Source organism: Lepisosteus platostomus, chromosome 4 (assembly GCF_059453375.1).
Source record: "Lepisosteus platostomus isolate fLepPlt1 chromosome 4, fLepPlt1.hap1, whole genome shotgun sequence".
In the NCBI taxonomy this organism is placed as follows: domain Eukaryota; kingdom Metazoa; phylum Chordata; class Actinopteri; order Semionotiformes; family Lepisosteidae; genus Lepisosteus; species Lepisosteus platostomus.
In genome coordinates, this window is record NC_142614.1 from 46,051,050 (window position 1) to 46,072,317 (window position 21,268).

The following is a 21,268-nucleotide window of genomic DNA, read 5'->3' on the forward strand; positions in this document are numbered from 1 at the left end:
TTGAGCAGTTAGAAAATGGATCCCCTATTGGGGACTCTGCTGCCAAAGAGTTTGGAACGTTTTGAACATTTTCACAGTTGTGATTAGTAATCCGAATATTGTATTTATATACTGTATGTATTTAAAGTGTAATTTAAAAATGTAATTTTATAACATTTTGGCTTTGTTTGGCTGCAGCTGAGGTTCAATAACGGAACACTACAAAACCACTAACTTTAGAGTGAGGGGGTGAAAGAGCTTCTGGAACTTTGTTTTCTTTAAAAAAAATAACACTTTCTGTCTTTATTCTTGTTCTCTCAGAATTTCTAAGTGAGTGAAAGCACTAAAAAATAAGCTGAATACCTTAATATGGATAAATCCATTGCCCTGAAATAGTTTTTGGATTGTGCCATTCTCACACACAGTGCCATTGAATAAATAGCTCTAGAGAGACACAGCAGAGTGCCAAAGTCACAGCTACACAAATGAATTGGTCTAATAATTGCAGCTGGCTTATGCCATTAGTACAATCCATGCAAAGGTACTGTATATTACTAACAATTCAACACACAATATGAATGAAAACCAAGCCTCTCACACAGTGAAATGAAACATCTCACTCAGGAAAGAAATTAATGAAAAATAAGATTAAAGAAATAACAAATCACCATTTACCACTGAAAAATAGTTAAGACACAGGTAAGAATAGAGTTACTCTGGGTCTGTGAAGATGCAGGAATAGATTTAAGGAAATTCCACTTCAGAAATAATAAATAATTGTTGTACAGTATATGTAAGACATAGTTTTAGTATTTGTTAACTAAAAGAAAATCCAAAGGCAACAGCTGGAGATTTGCAGCACAAACTGCCATTCACCAGTCAGAAAGTTGAGTACTCATATCCACTGTGAAATATGACAGAGGACCTATTATGTTTTGAGGATGTCTTGCATTTATGGGTCAAGAAGGACTTGATTAGCTTTAGCCAATACACACATTAAGATTTCAATGTGCTTTGTGCCCTTTTTAATTTGTCTAATTTTTGCATTAAATAGCAACATCTCTTTTGTTTTGATAATTAAACAAAAAAGAGATCAGAATAAAGCTATTAGCAGTAACAACATGCTTTACGACACCATGCTTAGAAGACTATTGGCAGACAAATGTTTCCCTTCTTTTTACATTATTTTGGGGTTGCAAGAGAATTGCCAGTGTATAATCGGGGTTGGGGTGCCCTGATCTCTGGTATCATATAAACCCATACTCAAACCTGACCATTACAGTTACAAACCATTACATTACAGTGAGAAAAAGCTTGAGAATACTTTGGGGGTTCACAAACCCAAAGGGTTCCTGCAGTTATTTCTCCTGAAATGTGATCTGATCTTCTCTGTCATAATAGCATATAAACACAGTCTCATTAAACAAATAACACACAAACAATTGTACTTTTTCATGTCTCGATTGAACATTTTGGTTAAACATGTTTGTGCTGGAAAAAGAATGTGCACCTTTAGATTTAGTACCTGGTGAAACCACCTTTAGCAGCAATGACCTCAATCAAATGTTTCCTGTAGCTGCTGATCAGCCCTACAAACCATCAGCACCCTGAGGAGACAACACAACAGTCAAACCATGATTCTCCCTCCACCATACCTTTACTGAGATTAAGCTTTTGTACTGGTATGCAGTGTCTCATCTGGCCACACAAAACATTGTTCCAGTAGCATTGTGGAAAATGCAGGTGCTATAGGGCAAACTTGAGAGTTTTTCTTTTTGGTGAGCAATGGTCTCCTCTGTGGTATCTTCGCATGCACAACACTCTTGTGGACTCATGAACACTGACATTAGCCAGTCATTAGAGACTTTGGCAGATCCTTAGCTGTAATTCTAGGATTTTTCGTCACCTTCTTAAGCATTGTACAGCTAGCTCTTGCAGTGATTTTTGTTAGACATACAGTAGAAATGGTAATGACCTTCTTAAGGCCTAAGTCTTAAGAAATGCTTCTGTAACTGTTCCCAGCCTTATAAGTATCAACATCTCTAATTTTGAGGCCCTTTGAAACCTCTTTCGACCAGGGCATGTTTTACTTTGACAAATCTATTTTGTGAAGAACAGACTCTGTTGGTAACCTAACTTTGTGTAGTTTTTGATAGGGCAGGACACCTCAGACTCACACCTGAATGTCATCTCATTGATTGGAACTCCTGACTCTAATTACCCGCTGTAATAGAGGTCATTATCCTAGAGGTTCACATATTATTTCTCACATAGTGAATGTTTAAACAATGTGTTCAATATACTGTAGACAATAAAAAGTACAATTGTTTTTGTGTTTATGTTTTATGTTTAATCTGATTGTGTTTTCCTATTATTATGATTTACATGAAGATTAGATCACACTTTAGGAGCAATTAATGCAGGAATACAGATGATTCCAAAGGGTTCACAAACTTTTTCTCGCAACTGTAGGTATGTAGCACCACTAGATTAATTAATGAGATAGGCTGTTTAGTTCCCTGTTGTGTGAAAAGTATAATTAAGAATGGCCAATTGATCTAATTATGGTTGTTAGGAAGAGAGAGGAAAGCAGAAGTCCTAAATATAACCCATGCAAACTCCACACAGAAACACATCCCAGCCTGTAATGAAACTCAAACCCAAGAACACTGAGGCACCAGCACTTACAAAGCCCTTTCATCCCTAAGGATATCAACATATACTGTAAGATGGGACTTACAATAGCCACTGAACAGCCGCCCTCATCTGGATAATTGTCCTTAAGAAAGTAGTACTGGACTAATGTGCTGTAACAAACCTACAGTATAGTCGAACTAAACATAACAGTAAATATATTTCTCCCTTAAACAAATCAAAACTACTTCTACTGTATGTTTCTTGACAAAGTCATATAACTTCCCTACTTATTTCCAACATGGGGAAGTAGATATTTTTGGTACTAAGTGTAAACTCAGTTTATTTAAGCAGATTTATTTTGGAATTGAGTACATTAGTGTATAGCACCCCTATTCTCCAGCCAATCTCCTGTGACTTAAAAAATGTAGGTGACAGTACATCAGAAAAGCATGATGAACTGCTGATGATTCATTAACTGTAAAATATTATTCTAGAGAACACAGAAGTATAATTAAAAATATAAACAACAGAAAGATAACAGAGTATTTAAAATCTAAAAAGCTGCAGCAGATAAATAATAAGCCAGGTGGAACAGATACTGTAGCAGCATTATAATAGCACTCATAGGCATTGCTGTTATTTTGAAATGAATAGAATGACACAAGAGGAGTACAGAGAAAAAAGGAGAATAAGGGCAAATGATAATTAACAAATTGGTTGGATACATATCAAGCAATAATAATGAAGAAAACAGCTGTGTATGATCATTTTGCTCAATGTCCCAGTACATGTGTGTTTCTTCTTTAGCTGTAATAGGGTAGGAGAAAGAAAATAATGAGGACAAGCTTTTACTCTGTCATTTTATAATGTTCTGAAGTACATGTTTTTTCAAGAATATCGGAGACTAACAAAGTGGGTGAAAATCAGGTCTTGTCATTATTCATAGACATTTGTTTCTTTCTATTATCATCCATGCATTCAATAGGAAGCAAAAAGTCAACAAATATGGAAGCGGCTTATTAATATCAGGATGGGAGGCATATAATGAAACGTTTGCTGTTGTAAGTGCTGCTGGTGAACCAGTAGGTGGCACTCTTCCCTTTGGATCAGAATTGCCAAACCAATGCCCAGGTATGGCAACATAAGATACTCTGTTGTAGGAGGTGCTCTCTGTAGGATGAGATGTTAAATCAACATCCTGAATACTCAGTCATTACAGATCCCCATGCACTTTTTTAAATCCAGGGGTGCTGAACCCTCTGTCCTTGATAAATTCCACTCAGGGTTTCTACAGCCTGGAAGCCTCAAAAATACTTCCAACATTTAGGAATGCCCCTCCATAATATGGGGAATATTGGCTATACAAAACGTTTGCATAAACAACTTGTTAGAGTTCTTCAAACAAACAAACAAACAAACAAACAAACAAACAAACAAACAAACAATAACAGTAATGGATGCAACAACACAGAGCATAAGATAATGTGTATTTAGATTTTCAGAGGACTTCCCAGATAAAAGACTAATATTCAAATTACATGTAGTATGTAATCATCCACATCCGGGGAAGTGCATATGTTTGGACTGAGAATTTGTTTAATATAGAGTGCAGATTAGGGGTGAACTCTCTGTGTGGGGTGATATAACCAGTGGTGTACCACAGAGATCTGTATTCGGACCACTGCTCATTATAATGTATATTAATTATCTAGATTCTAGCATTGTTAGTAAACTAGTCAAAATTGCAGATACCAGATTAGTAATGATTGGTAAATGCTTGATGATTTGTAAATGTGGTTGAAGCAGCAAATGAAATTCAATAAGATTCAGATAAATGTGCTAGACTTAATAAACACCTGGTATTTTCCATGTGGACATTATGGGACTTGTGAGTTTAATCTTAAAATGGAAAACAACATGTAGTGGTTGGCTTCAAAGGCCTTTCTATTTTATGTATTATATCATGAGATGTTTATGACTAAATAACAATGCTACTGTAGGTAGCCAAGATCATAAACTATAAATGCAAATGGGAATCATTGAGATACAGTAACAAGGGCTATTTTTGAAAAAGACATTTACATCTTCTAGACAATGTGGGGAAACAATTGGAAAGGCATACAAAATGTAATGATACACTAAAGTATCTTTTAGAATATTCTTTGCAATTGCCATATACATTCCAGGGCTTGGGGGGAATGTACTATACTGACAGGCAGAAATAAACTTTTGTAATCTTGGACAGATAAAATGAAAAAAGAACCTTATCTACTCTAAGTATTCAAAATCCATAAAGGCCTTGACAGAGTCAACCCAGTGTGAACAGTGAAACACAAGTGAAAAAATATGTGGAAGGGCATTTAAACCAAGAACAGGAGCCTCTCCTTTAAGCAAAGGGTTGTGGGAATGTGTAACAAGCTGCCCAGCAATGTTGTTGAAACTGATACCCTGTCTTTGTTCAAGAAACAATGGGATGAGATTCTTGAATCAATTAGGTACTAAATACAAATGGGCTAGGTGTGCAAAAGACCTACTCTCATTTGCAAATGTTTTAAAATTGACCCTTAAATCAATTGATGAACTATGTTCTCACTTTTCCACCTGATTTAATGTGTAGTGGGTCAGCTAGCACATAATTGCCGGTGTCCATTACAAAGCAGGGGCTGTAGTGGGCCTTCTATGACACACGAAACAATCAGGGATTTACGATCCATTAATTTGTTTTTTAATTAAATTTCCTAACATCCCATTCCATGGCAATTTGAAAATCATATAAAGTATAGTTCTGGCTACAGTATATAGTTGATTTTCAAAACAAAACTTTCCTTGAAGCTAAGCTCCATTAAATTAACATTTCTAATGGTAAATGCATTTGATTACGCATGCAAATACTGTAAGAATTTTACATTACACTTTGACAGTATTTCACTTCACACATTTTTAGGAGGTTTTTTTAGAACAATCACTGTTCACATCTTTTCACTTGCAACCCAACTGGTAGGAGCCACTAGGGAAAACAACGTTGTAAACCAACAAAGTACTGCTTCTTACTTGTGATTCTGCCTTTGTTTATTGAACTGATTGTTAGCCTTATGAGGTTACAAAGCAGCTGTATTTAGAGTGGGTAGTTCTGCGGCACTCTCTAAAACTTTCAGTCCAGTTCACTATAATAAAGTTTGGTCTATGTTGTCTCTACTAAGTTCTGGAATGTTTGTAACTTCGAACTGTTCTCACCAATAACACTTTGTCCCTCATTGTATAAGATAATAATACTAATAATAAACTTTATTTTATATAGCGCCTTTAAAGGTGGCTTCTCAAAGCGCTTTAAAGGATGACAATAACAATAAATAAGAAGACTACAACAATAAATAAGAAGATTTCACAAGATAGGACACAATTATAATTACAACAATACAACAATAGAGGAGACCGTGGAAGGTGGTATTAAGACGAGCAGAGGGCTGAAAAATGGAACCAGTTATATAAAGGCTTTTCTGAAGAAGAAGGTTTTGAGTCTGGATTTGAAGACCTGTGGAGGGATTACATACAGTTTAAGAGAATTTATTTCAAAATTAGGGAGTTATTCTCAATTGACTTATATTTTGATGGTTGCAGCATGTCGGTGTAGTGGTAAGCATTGCAGCCTCGCTGCGCTAGGCAGACTGGCAGGTTAATTGGCCCCTGGGAGTGTACATGATTGTGTCTGTGTCTGTGTGTGCCCTGTGATGGACTGACATCCCATCCCAAGTGTGTCTAGCCTCGTGCCCGCTGTTGCTGGGATAGACTCCGGCTCACCCTTTGACCCTGTATTGGATAAAACAGTTAGAAAATGGATGGATATGGTTGTGGCAAATGGTTTTAATCTTTCAAAATTATACTACTTTTATAAACTATGAATAATGCATTTTGGGGTTCCTTTTATCTGGTGTAATCATGCGATTGGATGTCGTACAAAACGACACTGGTTTATGGTTTATAACACCGGTTACTGATTTATGGTTATACAGTACGTTTTGTTTGTGTAACAGCAGCTTAAGAATATTTGAATTCCACTTGAAATGCTTGATTTTCGCAATAGCTTCAGGAAAATAGCTGCCCTGAGAAGCATACTGTAACGGAACAGTTCTTTCCAGACTCTATGCGGATGACACAATTCGGGGGGGGAGTGAGGAAACACTAGGAAAAAGTCATGCAGGACTTGGGAATTAATACGGGGGGGCGTGTCCAAAGTGCGGAGGTGTCCGGGGCAAACAATCCAAGGATGAGACGGACAGAAAATCCAAAAGACCGGGCAAAAGTCCGAAAAACCAGGCGATCCATACGAGACAGACGGGCTAAAAACAGGAACCGGATCGGAACCGGCGGGAGGAACGGAAACTTAAAAACATGACGGAGCCAGGCGAATACAGGTCTCGGGCTCGCACGATATGGGAATCAGATGCAGAGCCCCCGAACTGAGTGGGTGTCTGGCTTTTAAGGGGGACGGGAAGGCGGCTGGAACAAGGGGCAGGTGCACAAAATTAGGTCCGAAGTGAAAGAGCCGGAGCGCCCTTAAGGAGGAGGGACTACAATCGTGACACATACAAAGTGTATGACATTTATCATTTTACCTCAGAAACCCAGGGCTCTGTAAGATCTGAACAGAAGAAAGATACTAATAATGAATATAATAATAAAGTATGCCTTTATATAGCATGTTCATCTCAAGAGAACCCAAACTGCTTGACATATTGAAGGCATCTACTGTACTTCATCTACCACATAACCAATTTAATTAAGAGGGAACTGTAGGAAAACAGATTTTCCAAGCACAGATTGGAAAGGCAAAGAGGTTAACAGGCCTAATCCATATAGTGAATTGGAATCTAGAAACCAAGCGGTCCATTGAAAGTCTCATCCTAAGGACAGCATCTCATACATCACTTTGTCCCTAGTCACCACACTAGAGCATTAGTTTGGAAAATCTAGTCCAGAGGAATGAGTACCATATTATGGTCTACCATATACTGTATTTATGGTATATTTACACTATAGAGACCATATACTGGTCTTCATCATGTTTATCAATACATTAAAACATGCCTACTATGAGCCAATCAAATTTTAGATTTTCTTTATACTCATACGTTTGTACAGTATATGTTGCAACATACAACGCCTTCTATAAGTTTTCAGAACCTTCTTCTGGTGTTTCATTTTGTGAAATTACAAAGTAATGCATGCACATTCTTTAAATGTAATATTTTAATTCAAAACCTAAATGTACAAACTAATGACTTCTAAGTGTAAGATAAGCTACAGAAAATGCCAGGGAAAACTCAAGAAAAAAATAAGAAATGTTGATTGCATAAGCATTCAGACTCGTGACCACAATATTTGGTGGAATATTGAAGGTCACATTCCCAATGCATAAATATTACCAAGAATATGGAGCTGCTGGGGGCAAATATATTGCTCTAGGGTAGACTTCTGGCATTAATTAAGACAAATAATCTCAACTGTAGTCACCACATTAGGATTCTTAGAAATTATATTTTCACCAATCCCTAAGCAACTACTACATGATACAAAAATATAGCGGAGGGTAAGAAATCCAATGACAGCAGAGAAGGGACAAGCTTTTTAGTGTTAGAAAAAGTATTATAAAATAGTTGAAATAATGTAACACTAGGCACCCCACTCCTTTAGACAACATCGTTTTTTGTCTTCTTAAGTTGATTTGTTCTTTCTATTTTATATGATTTCAATTCTTTCTATAATTGTATTATAATTTTCAGTATTTTACGTTTTAGAGGTAATGATAGATATTTATTATTATAATTAATTTATGTGTAACTGGGTAACCTTTACCTAATTTACACTTTATTCACACATTTTGGTTCCCATTTATATAGCTGGGTTAACAAAAGGTACTTTACTCAAGGTTCAAAATTATGTTCTTATGTACAGTATACAGTAGGTAAGACCTACCCACCTCGAATTTGAACAAAAACTTTAGCTTAAGGGTATAGATTCCTATCTACAATTCCCCTTTCCTTCACTAGTAATAATAACCTCCTTACATTTATATAGTGCTTTTCTGTACCTGGGGATTTTATATAATGGCACTCCTCTCTACCATCAACAATGTGTAGCACCCACCTGGATGATGCATTGACCCTGCAGCTGTATGGCTGAGAAACTGGATTCTTTTAAATTACATTTAATTCCAGTTTCTGTATAGACTAGTTGATATCTCCTAATTGACATTCCAAAGGCTAACTTTCTCTTCATTGTGATTTGCCTCCCTTTTTCCTGCATGGTGTCAGAAAGCAGTTCACATCAAGTGAAGGTACTGTATCAGTTAGAGTTTCAAGATCAGGAGAAGTAGCTGTGTGCGATATTCCAAGATTATGACATATGAATTACATAGCTCAACTCTGAGAAAGTCTGGACTGAATTTGTTACTGTAAATGTCAGGCTAAGCAACTTTTCTAGACCCTGCTCCTGACCGCAGATTAGCAGTGCTTATGTTTTTCTTTAAAAGGAGAGCATCACAATTTTTTTTTATCAGCCAAACATTCCTGCATTGGTTAAGCAACAGAAGATAACATAACTTAGTGCAGATAAAATATACCGAGGGACATTCAAATGCAAAAAAGTATTGGAAGAATTAGTTGAGGTTTAATACTTCTTAATCTTTAGGCACTATCTTAATATAGTATAAATTTTAGACAGAAATAAAGTTTTATATCTGATATAAGGATAAATTAAAAGTACTATAAAAATATCAAACACAAAGTTCCAGAACATATTTTCACAAATGATTAAATTTCAGATAACACAGCATACTAACCTGAAGAGAATATTTTGTGTAAGAATAAAATATACGAATCAATTCCCCTACTGTTTCTCAATAAACAGTCGATCCAGAAAGAAATAAGATACTCAGTTTTCAATGATACATAATGTACAATATGTAAACAACTTAAGCCAAACAGAAGTGGAGATATTATAGTGCTTGCCTGAGTAGAAACCCTAGGACCTACAGTAGGACAAATGGAATTATCAATGTTTGGTGATAAACTAATAGAAAGCTTGCTTGCATTTGCTTGCTTGTTTTTTATTTGCTTGGTTGTACTGATTTGCTCAGTTGCTTCTTTAAAACCTTACTAATCACCTTACACAAATGTTTCCAGGTGAAACTCACCAACGAACATGCAGGGAGACCTCAGACAGACATTTAGAAATGCAACAAACAATATTTTGAATTGTTTTTTTTTAATCAACCAAAGAATGTTTCACTTAAATGTGGTATGGCTTTCAGATTCCTCAGGTAATTGCTAATTTAAAAAAAAGGTTTCACATAATGGTTTTCATTTTTCAAGAGGTTTTGGTTGTATTAAACGTACAGGTATATTCGTGCTAATTGTACCAACCGCTGGGCTATAACAAAAGGTATGAATATATGTTAACTCAAGATGTAATGTGCTCCAAAAATAATTAAATGTTTAGCTGAAGCAGACTTTAAGGCTTCTCATACCTGTATAGGCTCTTGTGTCAGTCTCATGGGTCCAATCCGCTCCTCTGTAGCAGATACCTTTAAAAATACAACAGAAGGTGAAACATGAAAAGCCTGCTCTCACTCCATAAACATCAAAAGCGGAGGTATAAAGACCCTACCAAAGCCTGCTCCTTTGCAAACTCATCATTTGTAGTGCCTTAATGAAGCTTTTCAGTTTAGATTTAAATGCAGTATACTTTTGCATTTTTTTTCTTGACATTTTTTAATTTTCTTCAGTAAAGAAAATGTGGATCATGAGATCATGAGATCTGTAGACAGACAAGGTGATGCCTTAACCTCTATGCCTCTGGGGTTCAAACACAGTAATCAATACAAAATGCTGCACGGCAAGGAAAGATCCGATTGTCATGTAGTGAGCACATCTTTCGGTATGCATGTGATGCCCCCAAGGCAGCATCCTGCCTTACATGATGTAAAGCCTAACACTGACGTCTACAGTGGCATGCGTCACTAAAATTGGAATTTATCTCCTCAAGTAATCTCAGAGACGTCAACACATGCCTTTACACCAGTTGCCTGTTACTTATCCATTATGAATGTTTACTCCAAAATGAAAGGACAATTCTGGTGTGAAAAATAATAGTTTGGCAAAAAGGTTTTATGTTGTTGAACACAAATGTTTGCTACATTAATGCTACAGTAAATGTCTTGGTTTAAACAAATGTTACACAGTCTTCTTGTCATTGCTTCATGAAAAATATATTACTGCTGTGTCATCAGTCTGGAGAAGGCCAGGTACATTACGTGGCTTAAGGACAAGTCCTGACTGACACTGATACATTGATAGTCCAAGGAAACCTTTGTTTTGTTTCATCTTTGGCATAAAAAAACCATGAACAGATTCTAAGATATAAAAATCCTTAAAAGTACTGACAAAGTCAACCCAGTGAACTCTTCGGAATAACAGTGAAACGCAAATCAGACGACAATAGTGGAAACTATGAGGAAGTGTGTTTCAAACCTGGAATAGGAGGCACTTCTTTACCTTAAATGTTATGGGAGGATGGAACAAGCTACCTAGCCATGTTGTTGAAGGTGGTATCCTGGCTTCTTTCAAGAAACAGTACCATTTGTACATCGCAGTGTAGAATGAAACTAGGGATAATTTGCTTTAAGCACTGGTTGCTTATTTATTTGTTTATTCAGTCATTGTAAAAGTTATAAGTCTTTTTATATTAGAGATCTTCTACTAATCCCCAAAACTGACAAATAATACTCATATCGACAACATTTGTTTCCGATTACTCATCTTTTCTTCAAGAGGCCATAATATAAGAAGATGGGCTGACCATCTGAAAAAGTATAATAATGTCTGGAACAATATGAGAACATTTGTAATCTCAGGAAAAATAATTGTGGGCTCACAAGAACGAGTCTATTTGAAAGATTTGTTGCATTTTGCATTTCTAATACTTTCCATGGAAAACCACTATGTTCTTTATTAAATCAAAATCAATAACAGCATTTGTGAATTAAAAAAAACCCAGAAATCATTCAAATCCAGAAGCTGTGGATTTAGATTTCATATGATGACATTTGATCCAAATTTCCTCCTTAAGTCTCCAATTGAAACAGGTAGCTAGTGCTTTAACAATTGATTCATTCAATGTTCTTCAGGACTTTGAGCCCTGAAGTGCCAGGAGAAACCACAGATTTCATTGACCCAGACTTCACTTCTTTCTTGTCCTAACTCTTCTATGACAGCAAGCCTAATTTCACAGCTTCACAGAGAAGCAATAGCATTGTACATAGCTAATGTCACATGAAAGAACACTCTCTAGCAAGCATTTAGTCAGGTGTTCACTTTCTTTTTTCTTCCTTATTCTAATGGAATTCTGATCAACTCAGATCTCCTCTTCTGAGAAAAGCAATGTACACCTAACATACTGCTTGTTAATATTGTAGGTTTTAAAACCTGTTTTCTGAAAAAGGTTATGAGTCCAACATAAAAGAGTATAGAGGACAGAGAGAACATGACTGATTTTAGTTGTCCCTTGAACAGGGAGGGACAATTATTCTAGCCAGTAAATCCTAATCTGTCTTTGGTAGGTGGAAGGGCACCATAACACTTGGTAAAAACCCACACAATCCAGTAATCAAACTCAGGACTCAGTAGCAGTACTGTCTACCACGCCACTGTGCCACTCTAAAAAAATTCTACAGTATCTCTTTGTGTCTTTACAGTATGATGTAAGAAGAAATGTTTAGGGTTAGCTAATGTGAAACTTCTCATTTTAAAGGAATAAGAACTCTGTTACTCAGCACACTGTTCAGGTGCAGTAATTGTTATTATATTTATGACACTATCAATTTATTATTCTACATACACTGTATTTACTTTATAGATACACCCCCACCAGCAGTTTTGCTCACAACTTTCTGCGACAAATTTTATCCTCAATCAATTGTTCCAATACAGACGATCCCTCTGCTCTGATTTATTCAAACTAGAAACCACTCAGTTCCTTTTCACAGGGTACATTTCTATACACTTAATAGCATAAAGAAACATTTTTCTCACACAAGAACTTCATTATTTCAGCTTTAAAACTTATTTAAGTAAAGTAATTTACGATTTTCAAATTTCTCCACAGGAAACTGTGAACTGCTTAAAATGTCGATTACAAATGAAAATTATCTATTGGCAATAATTTGATCAAATGTATCTGTTTATTTTTCTTGTGCACTGATAACCACATCTATTTGGCAATCAAACTATGAAATTCAGAGGACAAGGTCAGTATATTTTCATTTGTTAAACTGCAAACAACGACTAACATGCTAGATAAAAAAAAATGAAACCACATTTACATTCTTAAAAGCATTATTTATGAAATCCTTTAACTCAGTTTGGGGTTTGTTTTACATAAAACATGTATGTAGATGCTCTAAAGTGGCCATGAGATGTGTTTTAAGAAAAGTGAAAGTTTCAGTCAAAACAAGCAACAACTTTCCAAGTACAAAACAAAAAATGCTGTGTAGAAAAATAAAAAAGAAATAAAACCTCAGTGAAAAAAATATATTAATTATATTACACCTGTCACATTCTGGCTGTTAATTCCACAATTGCACAACTGCCACTTGCTTGATTTAGGTTTCCTCATTGTACTGCTTTTATACAGTGTAGAGCATACATGATGTAAACAAAAAAAACAAGATGTGTTGGTACACAGGACTATTTATTGCTTAGTTTACTTTGGGATTATAATGTGTTATTTGCATTCCACGCATTAGATCAAATGTACCACATTACATGTTCCTCTAACTGTAGGGGACCGTTTCCATATCAGAACTATTTCCTCTTTGTCCTTGACTACCCCAGAACATTCCTTTTCAAGACATGCACAGCTCAGCTTTAGTCTTGACAAGACAGAATGTCATGTGCCCCTTACTGAATGGATCACATCCACAAAGGCTTGTTTCTGTACAGTGGAGCGAGGTCAAATATACCATCTATAATACTTCCACGTAACGTATATTATTATTAACATATAATTGTAACAGTATTATTGTCCATTTATGATGTGTACTTCTGAAACCCTAAAGTATAATGAATTTTAAAATATTGCTACTATATTTTGTGCATTTGTGAGTTACAGCACCCACTTATCTTAAATCAGATTATATTCTGGATGCTTCTGCTCATACAAAACAAAATGCGCCAGTCAGCTCTGTGTTCATGCGGACTGAACATCAAAGCTTAAGAAAAAGAGAAGAGCATGTGTTGCTGTCAAAAATGCAACTTTATGACTAAGCTGTTATCATGCTTCTAAGTATATATCTACTCAGCCGTTAGCATGAGTCAATCACGAGCAGAACAGAAAGAAAAACTGAAGGCTCCTGTGCTTGAGCGGCTTTTAAGGAGCACTTACTAGCAAAAAAATAGGTTCAACAATTAATTAAACAGAGTATATCCCCTAATATATTACAGAAAAAAGCATAATATATTAAAATAACAATAATATTAAAAGTAACAAACCAACACAGCTTGCTAAAAGAAAGTTAAGAATTGTCAATTTAAGACCATTTAAACATCATGATTGTAGACTGTTTTCTTTAAACTTTTATTGAAAACATAATAGCATTATATCACTATGGGAGTTTCATATACCCGTTATATTCGAAGGTATTTGCACCAAAAGGCTTATATTTATGACAAGCACCTGAAGTCCAAGAAAAACATTTAAACAGCATGACAAATACGTTTTGACTTTCTAAGTTTTATTAAACCATGTAAATATCTAATTAAGAAATAAAATATTTATGTATTCAAGTGACATTTTCTTTGTTAAGCCAACTAAAATACCATTTACAGTATTTTTCTTGTCAATGGTTATCTTGTAATACGATAGAATTAAAAAAATAATATTAACTATGAAACTCGGTTTTCCATCCATCCATTCCTTTTCCAAACCTCGTCGTCCAATTCAGGGTCGTGGGAGAGCCAGAGTCTATCCCAGCAAGCAACACAAGCACAAGGTCAGGATACACCCTGTACAGTACAGTTGTACAGTCCATCACAGGGCACACAGAGACACAAACATGGACACACTAACACCAGGGCCAATTTTCCAAGAAGCCAGTTAACCTCCCAATAGTTCGTTGGACAGCAGGAATAAACTGGAGCACCCAGAGGAAACCTATGTGAGAGAGAGAACATGCACACTCCACATAGACATCAGCCCAGGTCTAAAATGAAAACTGGGCATCAGCAGAGGCAGCAATGCTAACCACTGTGCCAAAAACTGTTTTCTCTATTTGGAATTCGCATAATTAACCTTTTGGATTAATTTAAGCAAAGACAATGACAAACCAAAGACAGAAACATTAGTGTACTTAAAGCAATTATGCCCTTTTCAGAGAAACATTGGTGATCAAATATAATTAATTTCACCACAGCAGATTTATCGTGAATTCTTTATAGTTTCTGGGAACCCAGTTTTATTCTATGAAGAACTATTTAACAGCCTTGGGGGTTTATGAGACACATAAACTGAACAATTTAAACTCCCTGTAATCAATTTTACTAAAGCTGTTTCTTAAAATCCATGCTACAACGACATGTAACACTAATTTGAATAGCAGATGTCTACCTACTATTCTCCTAACTTCCCCCCACCCCCAACTTTGGAAAGATGTTTTTTACATCTCCTCGTTATGTATTTTAATATAATCACACCAAATTATAAAGAGGCTTTGTTAATTTTCCCCACTTCAATAAAATACAGTCATTCTTACATAACATCTCTGCATCAGAGTTGTCATGTGGTTTTTTTAGAACACAAAAATAATAATGAATCAGAACAATAAGCCATTATATCTATGGAGCAAACAAGAGTGCTTTCATGGATATGCAACCGTTCAATGATAAAATACCTTAAATTGAGAGATTACCGTTGCTTTGATGACTTTCGTGCTTATATTTTAGACGGTGTGACTATAAGTCCATAATATATCATTAAGTGCCACAAAATCCTAGTCTGAAGTTTTTCCTTTGATACATTCTTTCCCTATCTGTCCAAATGTTAAATTTACTGGTCAATACAGTATACAGCATTAGCATTATAATCTACTGGAACAGCTTTCAGAAAATGGATAATCTGTATATTAAAAGGAAAAGGAAATTATTGTAAAACAGCCCCTGACTTACATCTTTATCTTATATTTTAAGGAAGCAAAATAGATTTGTATTCTGATCTATTTTGTACTGAAATAAAAAAGATTAACAATGCTCCTTGTTTAACGAAATCAAATCTAATTTGAGTGTGATATTTTAAAATACTTTAAAAACACAACTGCAAAAAATCAGTTGTTAGCACAGTATGGTGAGTGTCTGCACAAAATATTATAGTTCACATCCCCTTTTTGCTCCCTTTGTAACCTACTGAGTACTAAATTACAAAACCATGGGATAGCACATGGTATAGTTTGTGTGTTTCTGTGTTTATTGGGCTGTGCTTCACCATGCAGTATAACAATGACCCCAAAACATGCAGGCAATAGCCAAGATGTTCACCAGGAAAAAAAGGTGAAATATTGTATAAATCGTATAATTTTAAATTTATATACAGTATATTTATCTATATATTTATATTTAACATTTACAGTCAGGATATACCAAAAACAGAGAAAAAATCAAAGGCTTCACAAATAATCTCAAACTTGAAAATTATTAAATAAACGTTTTGTGAGCTCAATGGGATGCTGCCTTCATATTGGTATTGTCTCAAAGGTATAAGGCAACAAAATGCTGACCTTCACACTCTAAAATTCACATGAACCCTTCTCAATACATACTTCTCACTCAGTTTAGCAGAAGGTGTATTTTTGTTGTAGTAGGATCAAATATAGGCATGGAATTACTCAAATTAAAATGTATATTGTGTATAATATATATATGGTACATATATATGTATGGCTTTTAATTAATAGAACACATTTTTCATGGAAAATTAAAGTCAATGTAAAGTATGTTCCTTATTCATGACATTACCAGAAAGTCCTCTAATGAAAAGTGCAAAACAAAATACATATTGTTTTAGAAATGCTGTACTTTTCTAAATCAGTATGTTTCTTTTCACCTTTGACAGAAATGATTTCTTGAGAGCAGGCTGTAGCAACATAAAACTTACTCTTTTACTCAGCACAGGTGCCCAATTACTGGAAATGACCACAGAAACCCAACTTCTCTGTTTATATTTCTGTATGGGAGACTAAATTCCATTCTAAATGGTTTGTTATCTGTCTTACATCCAACAAAACAGATTGGGCAGAAACGCAAGGCAGTAATTACCTTCAAGAATCCTGAAAAACCAATATATAATGATAAGTAGTTACTCAAATATTTTTTTAAAAAAAGGTTTAACAGAAAAACAAGTTAAAATTGCAAAATGGTAAGGGCTGACATATGATTTTAGGCTTGAGTAATGTGGCAATGATAGTGTCGCTGAATATTGACTATACAAGAATTAGAAATAGGGGAAGAGAGTATTAATGATTATTACAATAGCTTACACTGTTACATGACTGAGAATGTAAATAATAATTATTAACAAAAGAGGGGCATTCAGATCACTAACAATTTACATGCCTACATACTTAAAAAGTCTATAATAGTTCAAAACTACTTTATTGCATTTATACAATATTAAACCATGTTTATTGCATATTGCATATTTGTAGACAAATGCACAGTTGCTTATGCATGATGGTATAATGACCCACTATTTTTTTCTATCATTTTCATTTCATTCTCTAGTGGAGTTTGTATCTTCTCCCCATGTTCATGTGGGTTTCCTCTGGGTGCCTCCAGAGTCCTAAAACATACTGCTAGGTTAATTGGCTTCTGGGAAAATTGGCCCTGGTGTGAGTGTGTGCATGTTTGTATCTTTGTGTGCCCCGCAATGGACCGGCGTCCCGTCCAGTGTGTATCCTGCCTTGTGTCAGCTGCTTGTCAGGATGACCCTGAACTGGATAAAACAATTAGAAAATGGATGGATGACATTCACAAGGACTCCATTTTGTTGGAAAGGATTATACAGTACTATTAACAAATGCCGTTTCTGTGTGAAAGACAAAAGAAAATGGAAGAATATCATCCTTTTTCTCTTCTTAAAATAAATAATTTTATATAGTACATACAGATGTGTTACTGGACTATTTATAATATCTTCTACACAGCTGAAGAGCTGAACAAGACATTCTGCCCTGAAACAAATTATTTTAAAATTATTTAAACCTCATGGACAGCACACTACCTTTTTCTTCTTATCGTGATTCACCCTTCTCTGAAACATTTTATTCCATATACAGAAATACATAGACAAACAGAATTGTATATTGCTGAACCAGATGACAAACCCAAAAGCAAAAAAACCAAAACAAAACCCATATCACAAGGAAAACACTTTACCATGATTGGATGTAGCAAAAAAAAAATCATCAACAGCTTCATTCACATTGAAAGCTTTAATCATTTGTTTTAAAAAAGCGTGGTTGGCAGAGTTCCAGACGATCTGAGAACTGGGTCTTTCACGCATTATAAAAATATGAATTCCTCCCGACTTTTAATTTACCATGTGAAGACTTTCATTAGTAACTGTATTGCATAGGCCAGATTAAGTTAGCATATTATTAAGGTGATATTGTTCATCACAGGGTCCCTGTAAAACGTGAATATAATGTGTGCATACTTTATTGAATATCCTCCCAAAATAAACTGGCGGTGATCCGTTCTGGAGAAAACATGTACCATATCAAGGAAGGGGTATGCACAGTACTGTATTTACAGTACATAGACCCTCAAGTTATTTTATACTACCATACAAAATCACTCCTGAACACCTCCTTTTTTCTCCACAGTAGAACCTCTTCTAAAAAGTATACTCAAAAGGCAGTTTCTACACATGGTTAACTTATGATACCAGCTTAACACAACAGGAAGTAAAATAAATGTATGTATTGTGATGGAGCAGAGGGATCTGGGGTGCTGAGTTTAGGTAAGACTGCTGAAAACAACGCATAAAAAAAATACCCAAAAAAAAGCAATCCAGAGACTGAGAATAAACCTGCGCACATTCTGCACGTGCCTGTTAGAGGAATTGGCGTCACCTGTAATGACTGGATTTCCCTATAAAAAAGAGGACAGAGAGTGTCTATTCTCCCAAGGCGTGTGATCAGTAAAGTCTCTGATGAGACGAAGGTTATTCTGAGAGAATGCGAAATAAAATTGGATATTACAAGGCATTTAGCTACACTGACAGTTGTTTTGTCTGATTGCAGGGATATACTTAGGTTTGAGACTCAACCTCTGGCCAAACAGGATCTGCTGGTGGTATAAAATAAAGAAGAGCTAAAAAGGTGTAATGGCTAAGGTTAATGACCCAAAATAGCGAGGGAAGGGTTGAAACAGGATTGATCCATCCTGAGCTAAGTAACTACATCCCCATATATTAGGAAGAATACAGCTTATGCATGTGAATATCCAAATCCATGATACCTTGTGTACTAGCAAACACAGCAATTGATGCTTTATTCACCCCCCTCGGTCTAATTACACATGTATCTGTCTGTTAACTGAACCTGTTGGAGAGGAAGTTTATGCAACAAATTGAAAACAGAGTTAGAAAAAGAGTCTAGATGTTTTAAAGGAGAGCTATCAATAAGAAAGAACATGATATCATTTATTCTGAATTAGGGTAGTATTAGCTGAGCAGCAAAAAAAAACAACATTAAGGGGGCATTTGTTTTGATACAATTGACAAATTGGGTAGGATAGAGAGCTTAGCCTCTCAATAGAACCATAATACTTTAGAAAGCCTTTGATGTTACAGAATTTTACAATGTCACAAAGTATACAGACCATTTATTATATTCAGTCTAAAACCTTGACATTTAATGCTTACTTTGTATTTAAATCTATGATTTAGCATTTGTTTCAAGATATTTGATCATTTAAGGAAATAAAAATTATTTTAGCTACTTAACAATCTTAGTTTCTATTGTAAGGTCACAGTTCATAGAAACAATGCAGATAAAGGGTAACATTGAGGTTAATGTATACCCCATAAGTCAGCATGAGAACATTTATCTATGAAAAGTGCTCATGGTAATTTTCCATTACAAAACAAATATTTTTATGCACACACCACTAACAGTAAATTATGCAAAACTTTATAGTACTCGTTATTGATGTTTACTTAAAATAATAGCTGAAGACATTGTTATTGGCTATAACATAATGCATTTTACTATAAGATATCTAGTTCTAATTTATACTAATTACGCTGTATTTTGTACCTAAGTACACAGAGGTAATAAGGTACAACACACAACAACTGTTTGTGTGACTTCATAGGACCTCCTTGGATACTAGTTAAAAACAAACAGTTTGTGTTCATAGCAAGAGGAATAATATATTCGATTCCTCTTCTGCCTTAATGAGACGTCGTGTCTATAAACAGAAGCATAGCATTCACATTGTTGTCACTCTGATCAAGAGCACTGCACATGTGTCCCTTACGTAAGACATTAAAATTTTACCTTTCACTGGGCCTCTACTGCTTTCTTTGATTCCTCATTACTCAGACACAACCAAATCCTTATTTTTGAAGCCATAATATTTGTTTACTGCAGGGCATTTTGAAAGGCCCTGATTTTATTTTTGCTGCCAATGAAGTCATAGTTCAATAAGTCCACATTATTGACCTTGTCACACACCATGTAATATGATGCCTCTTAAATGTGAGTTGATAAAGAGGGTTTATAATTTTAGAAAAGCTGACTACTTAGGAATGAAGTAGAGCTCGCAGGCAGTGAACTGGGAACAGCTGGATAATGAAGCAATAGAAACAGGATGGTCATACTTCAAAAAGATAATGGTAAAGGCTCAAAAAATAATTAATTCCTAAAATTGAAGTTCAAGTCTAGGAACATGCAGCCTGAATGGTTCAGTTAAGTTATTGAGAAAAAATGGAAGAGAACATTTTAGAAACTGCATAGAAGGTTCAAAGATAGAAAACGTGTAAAATGTTTTTCCTTAACCCCTAGCTTGAACATTTCAACTCTCCCTTAGTATGTTAGAGGTGCCTACAGATCGGTGAACTGCAGATGTAAATCAATGGCAATTTAAAAGAAACCAACATAGATTTAGTTCAGTACTGCAGTCAAGTTCTAATTACAATGAGACAAGATAACAAATATAAAGGGATAGAGTACACAGTATTTTAGAGTTTGGCAACATGGCTGAGGAAATGATAGCTCTAGCCATAAGGTCATGTCCGCCAAAACCCCCTAAAAAGAAGTAAAAGAACCCCAAACCTTTCTAGAGTTCATTGGACTGAGTTCTACTTGTGCGTGAGGGTTGCGAAATGGGGAGAGAGACGAAACAACAAAGATAGGCTGTACAGTAGGTGCAGTGGGATGAACGTTCAACCAGAAATGGACAGAAAGGGGGGAGACAGAAAGAGCAGAACTTGTGGGGGGAGAAGAGGGGGAATGGGAGACAAAGCAACTGCAACTGCCCCTTCCAGAGATGGCTGACGACATCAGGGAAACTGGTGCAGGGAACCAGTTGTTTTTTTGTAG

The 21,268-nt window shown here is 35.4% G+C and overlaps 1 protein-coding gene across 5 annotated transcripts in view; it reads right to left on the bottom strand.

The window, feature by feature from the left end:
• Positions 1 to 21,268, bottom strand: part of pde8b (phosphodiesterase 8B) — a 102,143-nt gene that overhangs the window by 54,312 nt on the left and 26,563 nt on the right. For all 5 annotated transcript variants that reach the window (XM_088629621.1, XM_088629620.1, XM_088629619.1 and 2 more), the window contains one exon: positions 10,142 to 10,198. In XM_088629621.1, the coding sequence (XP_088485747.1) occupies positions 10,142 to 10,198 (57 nt within the window). The remainder of the gene's footprint in view (positions 1 to 10,141; positions 10,199 to 21,268) is intronic.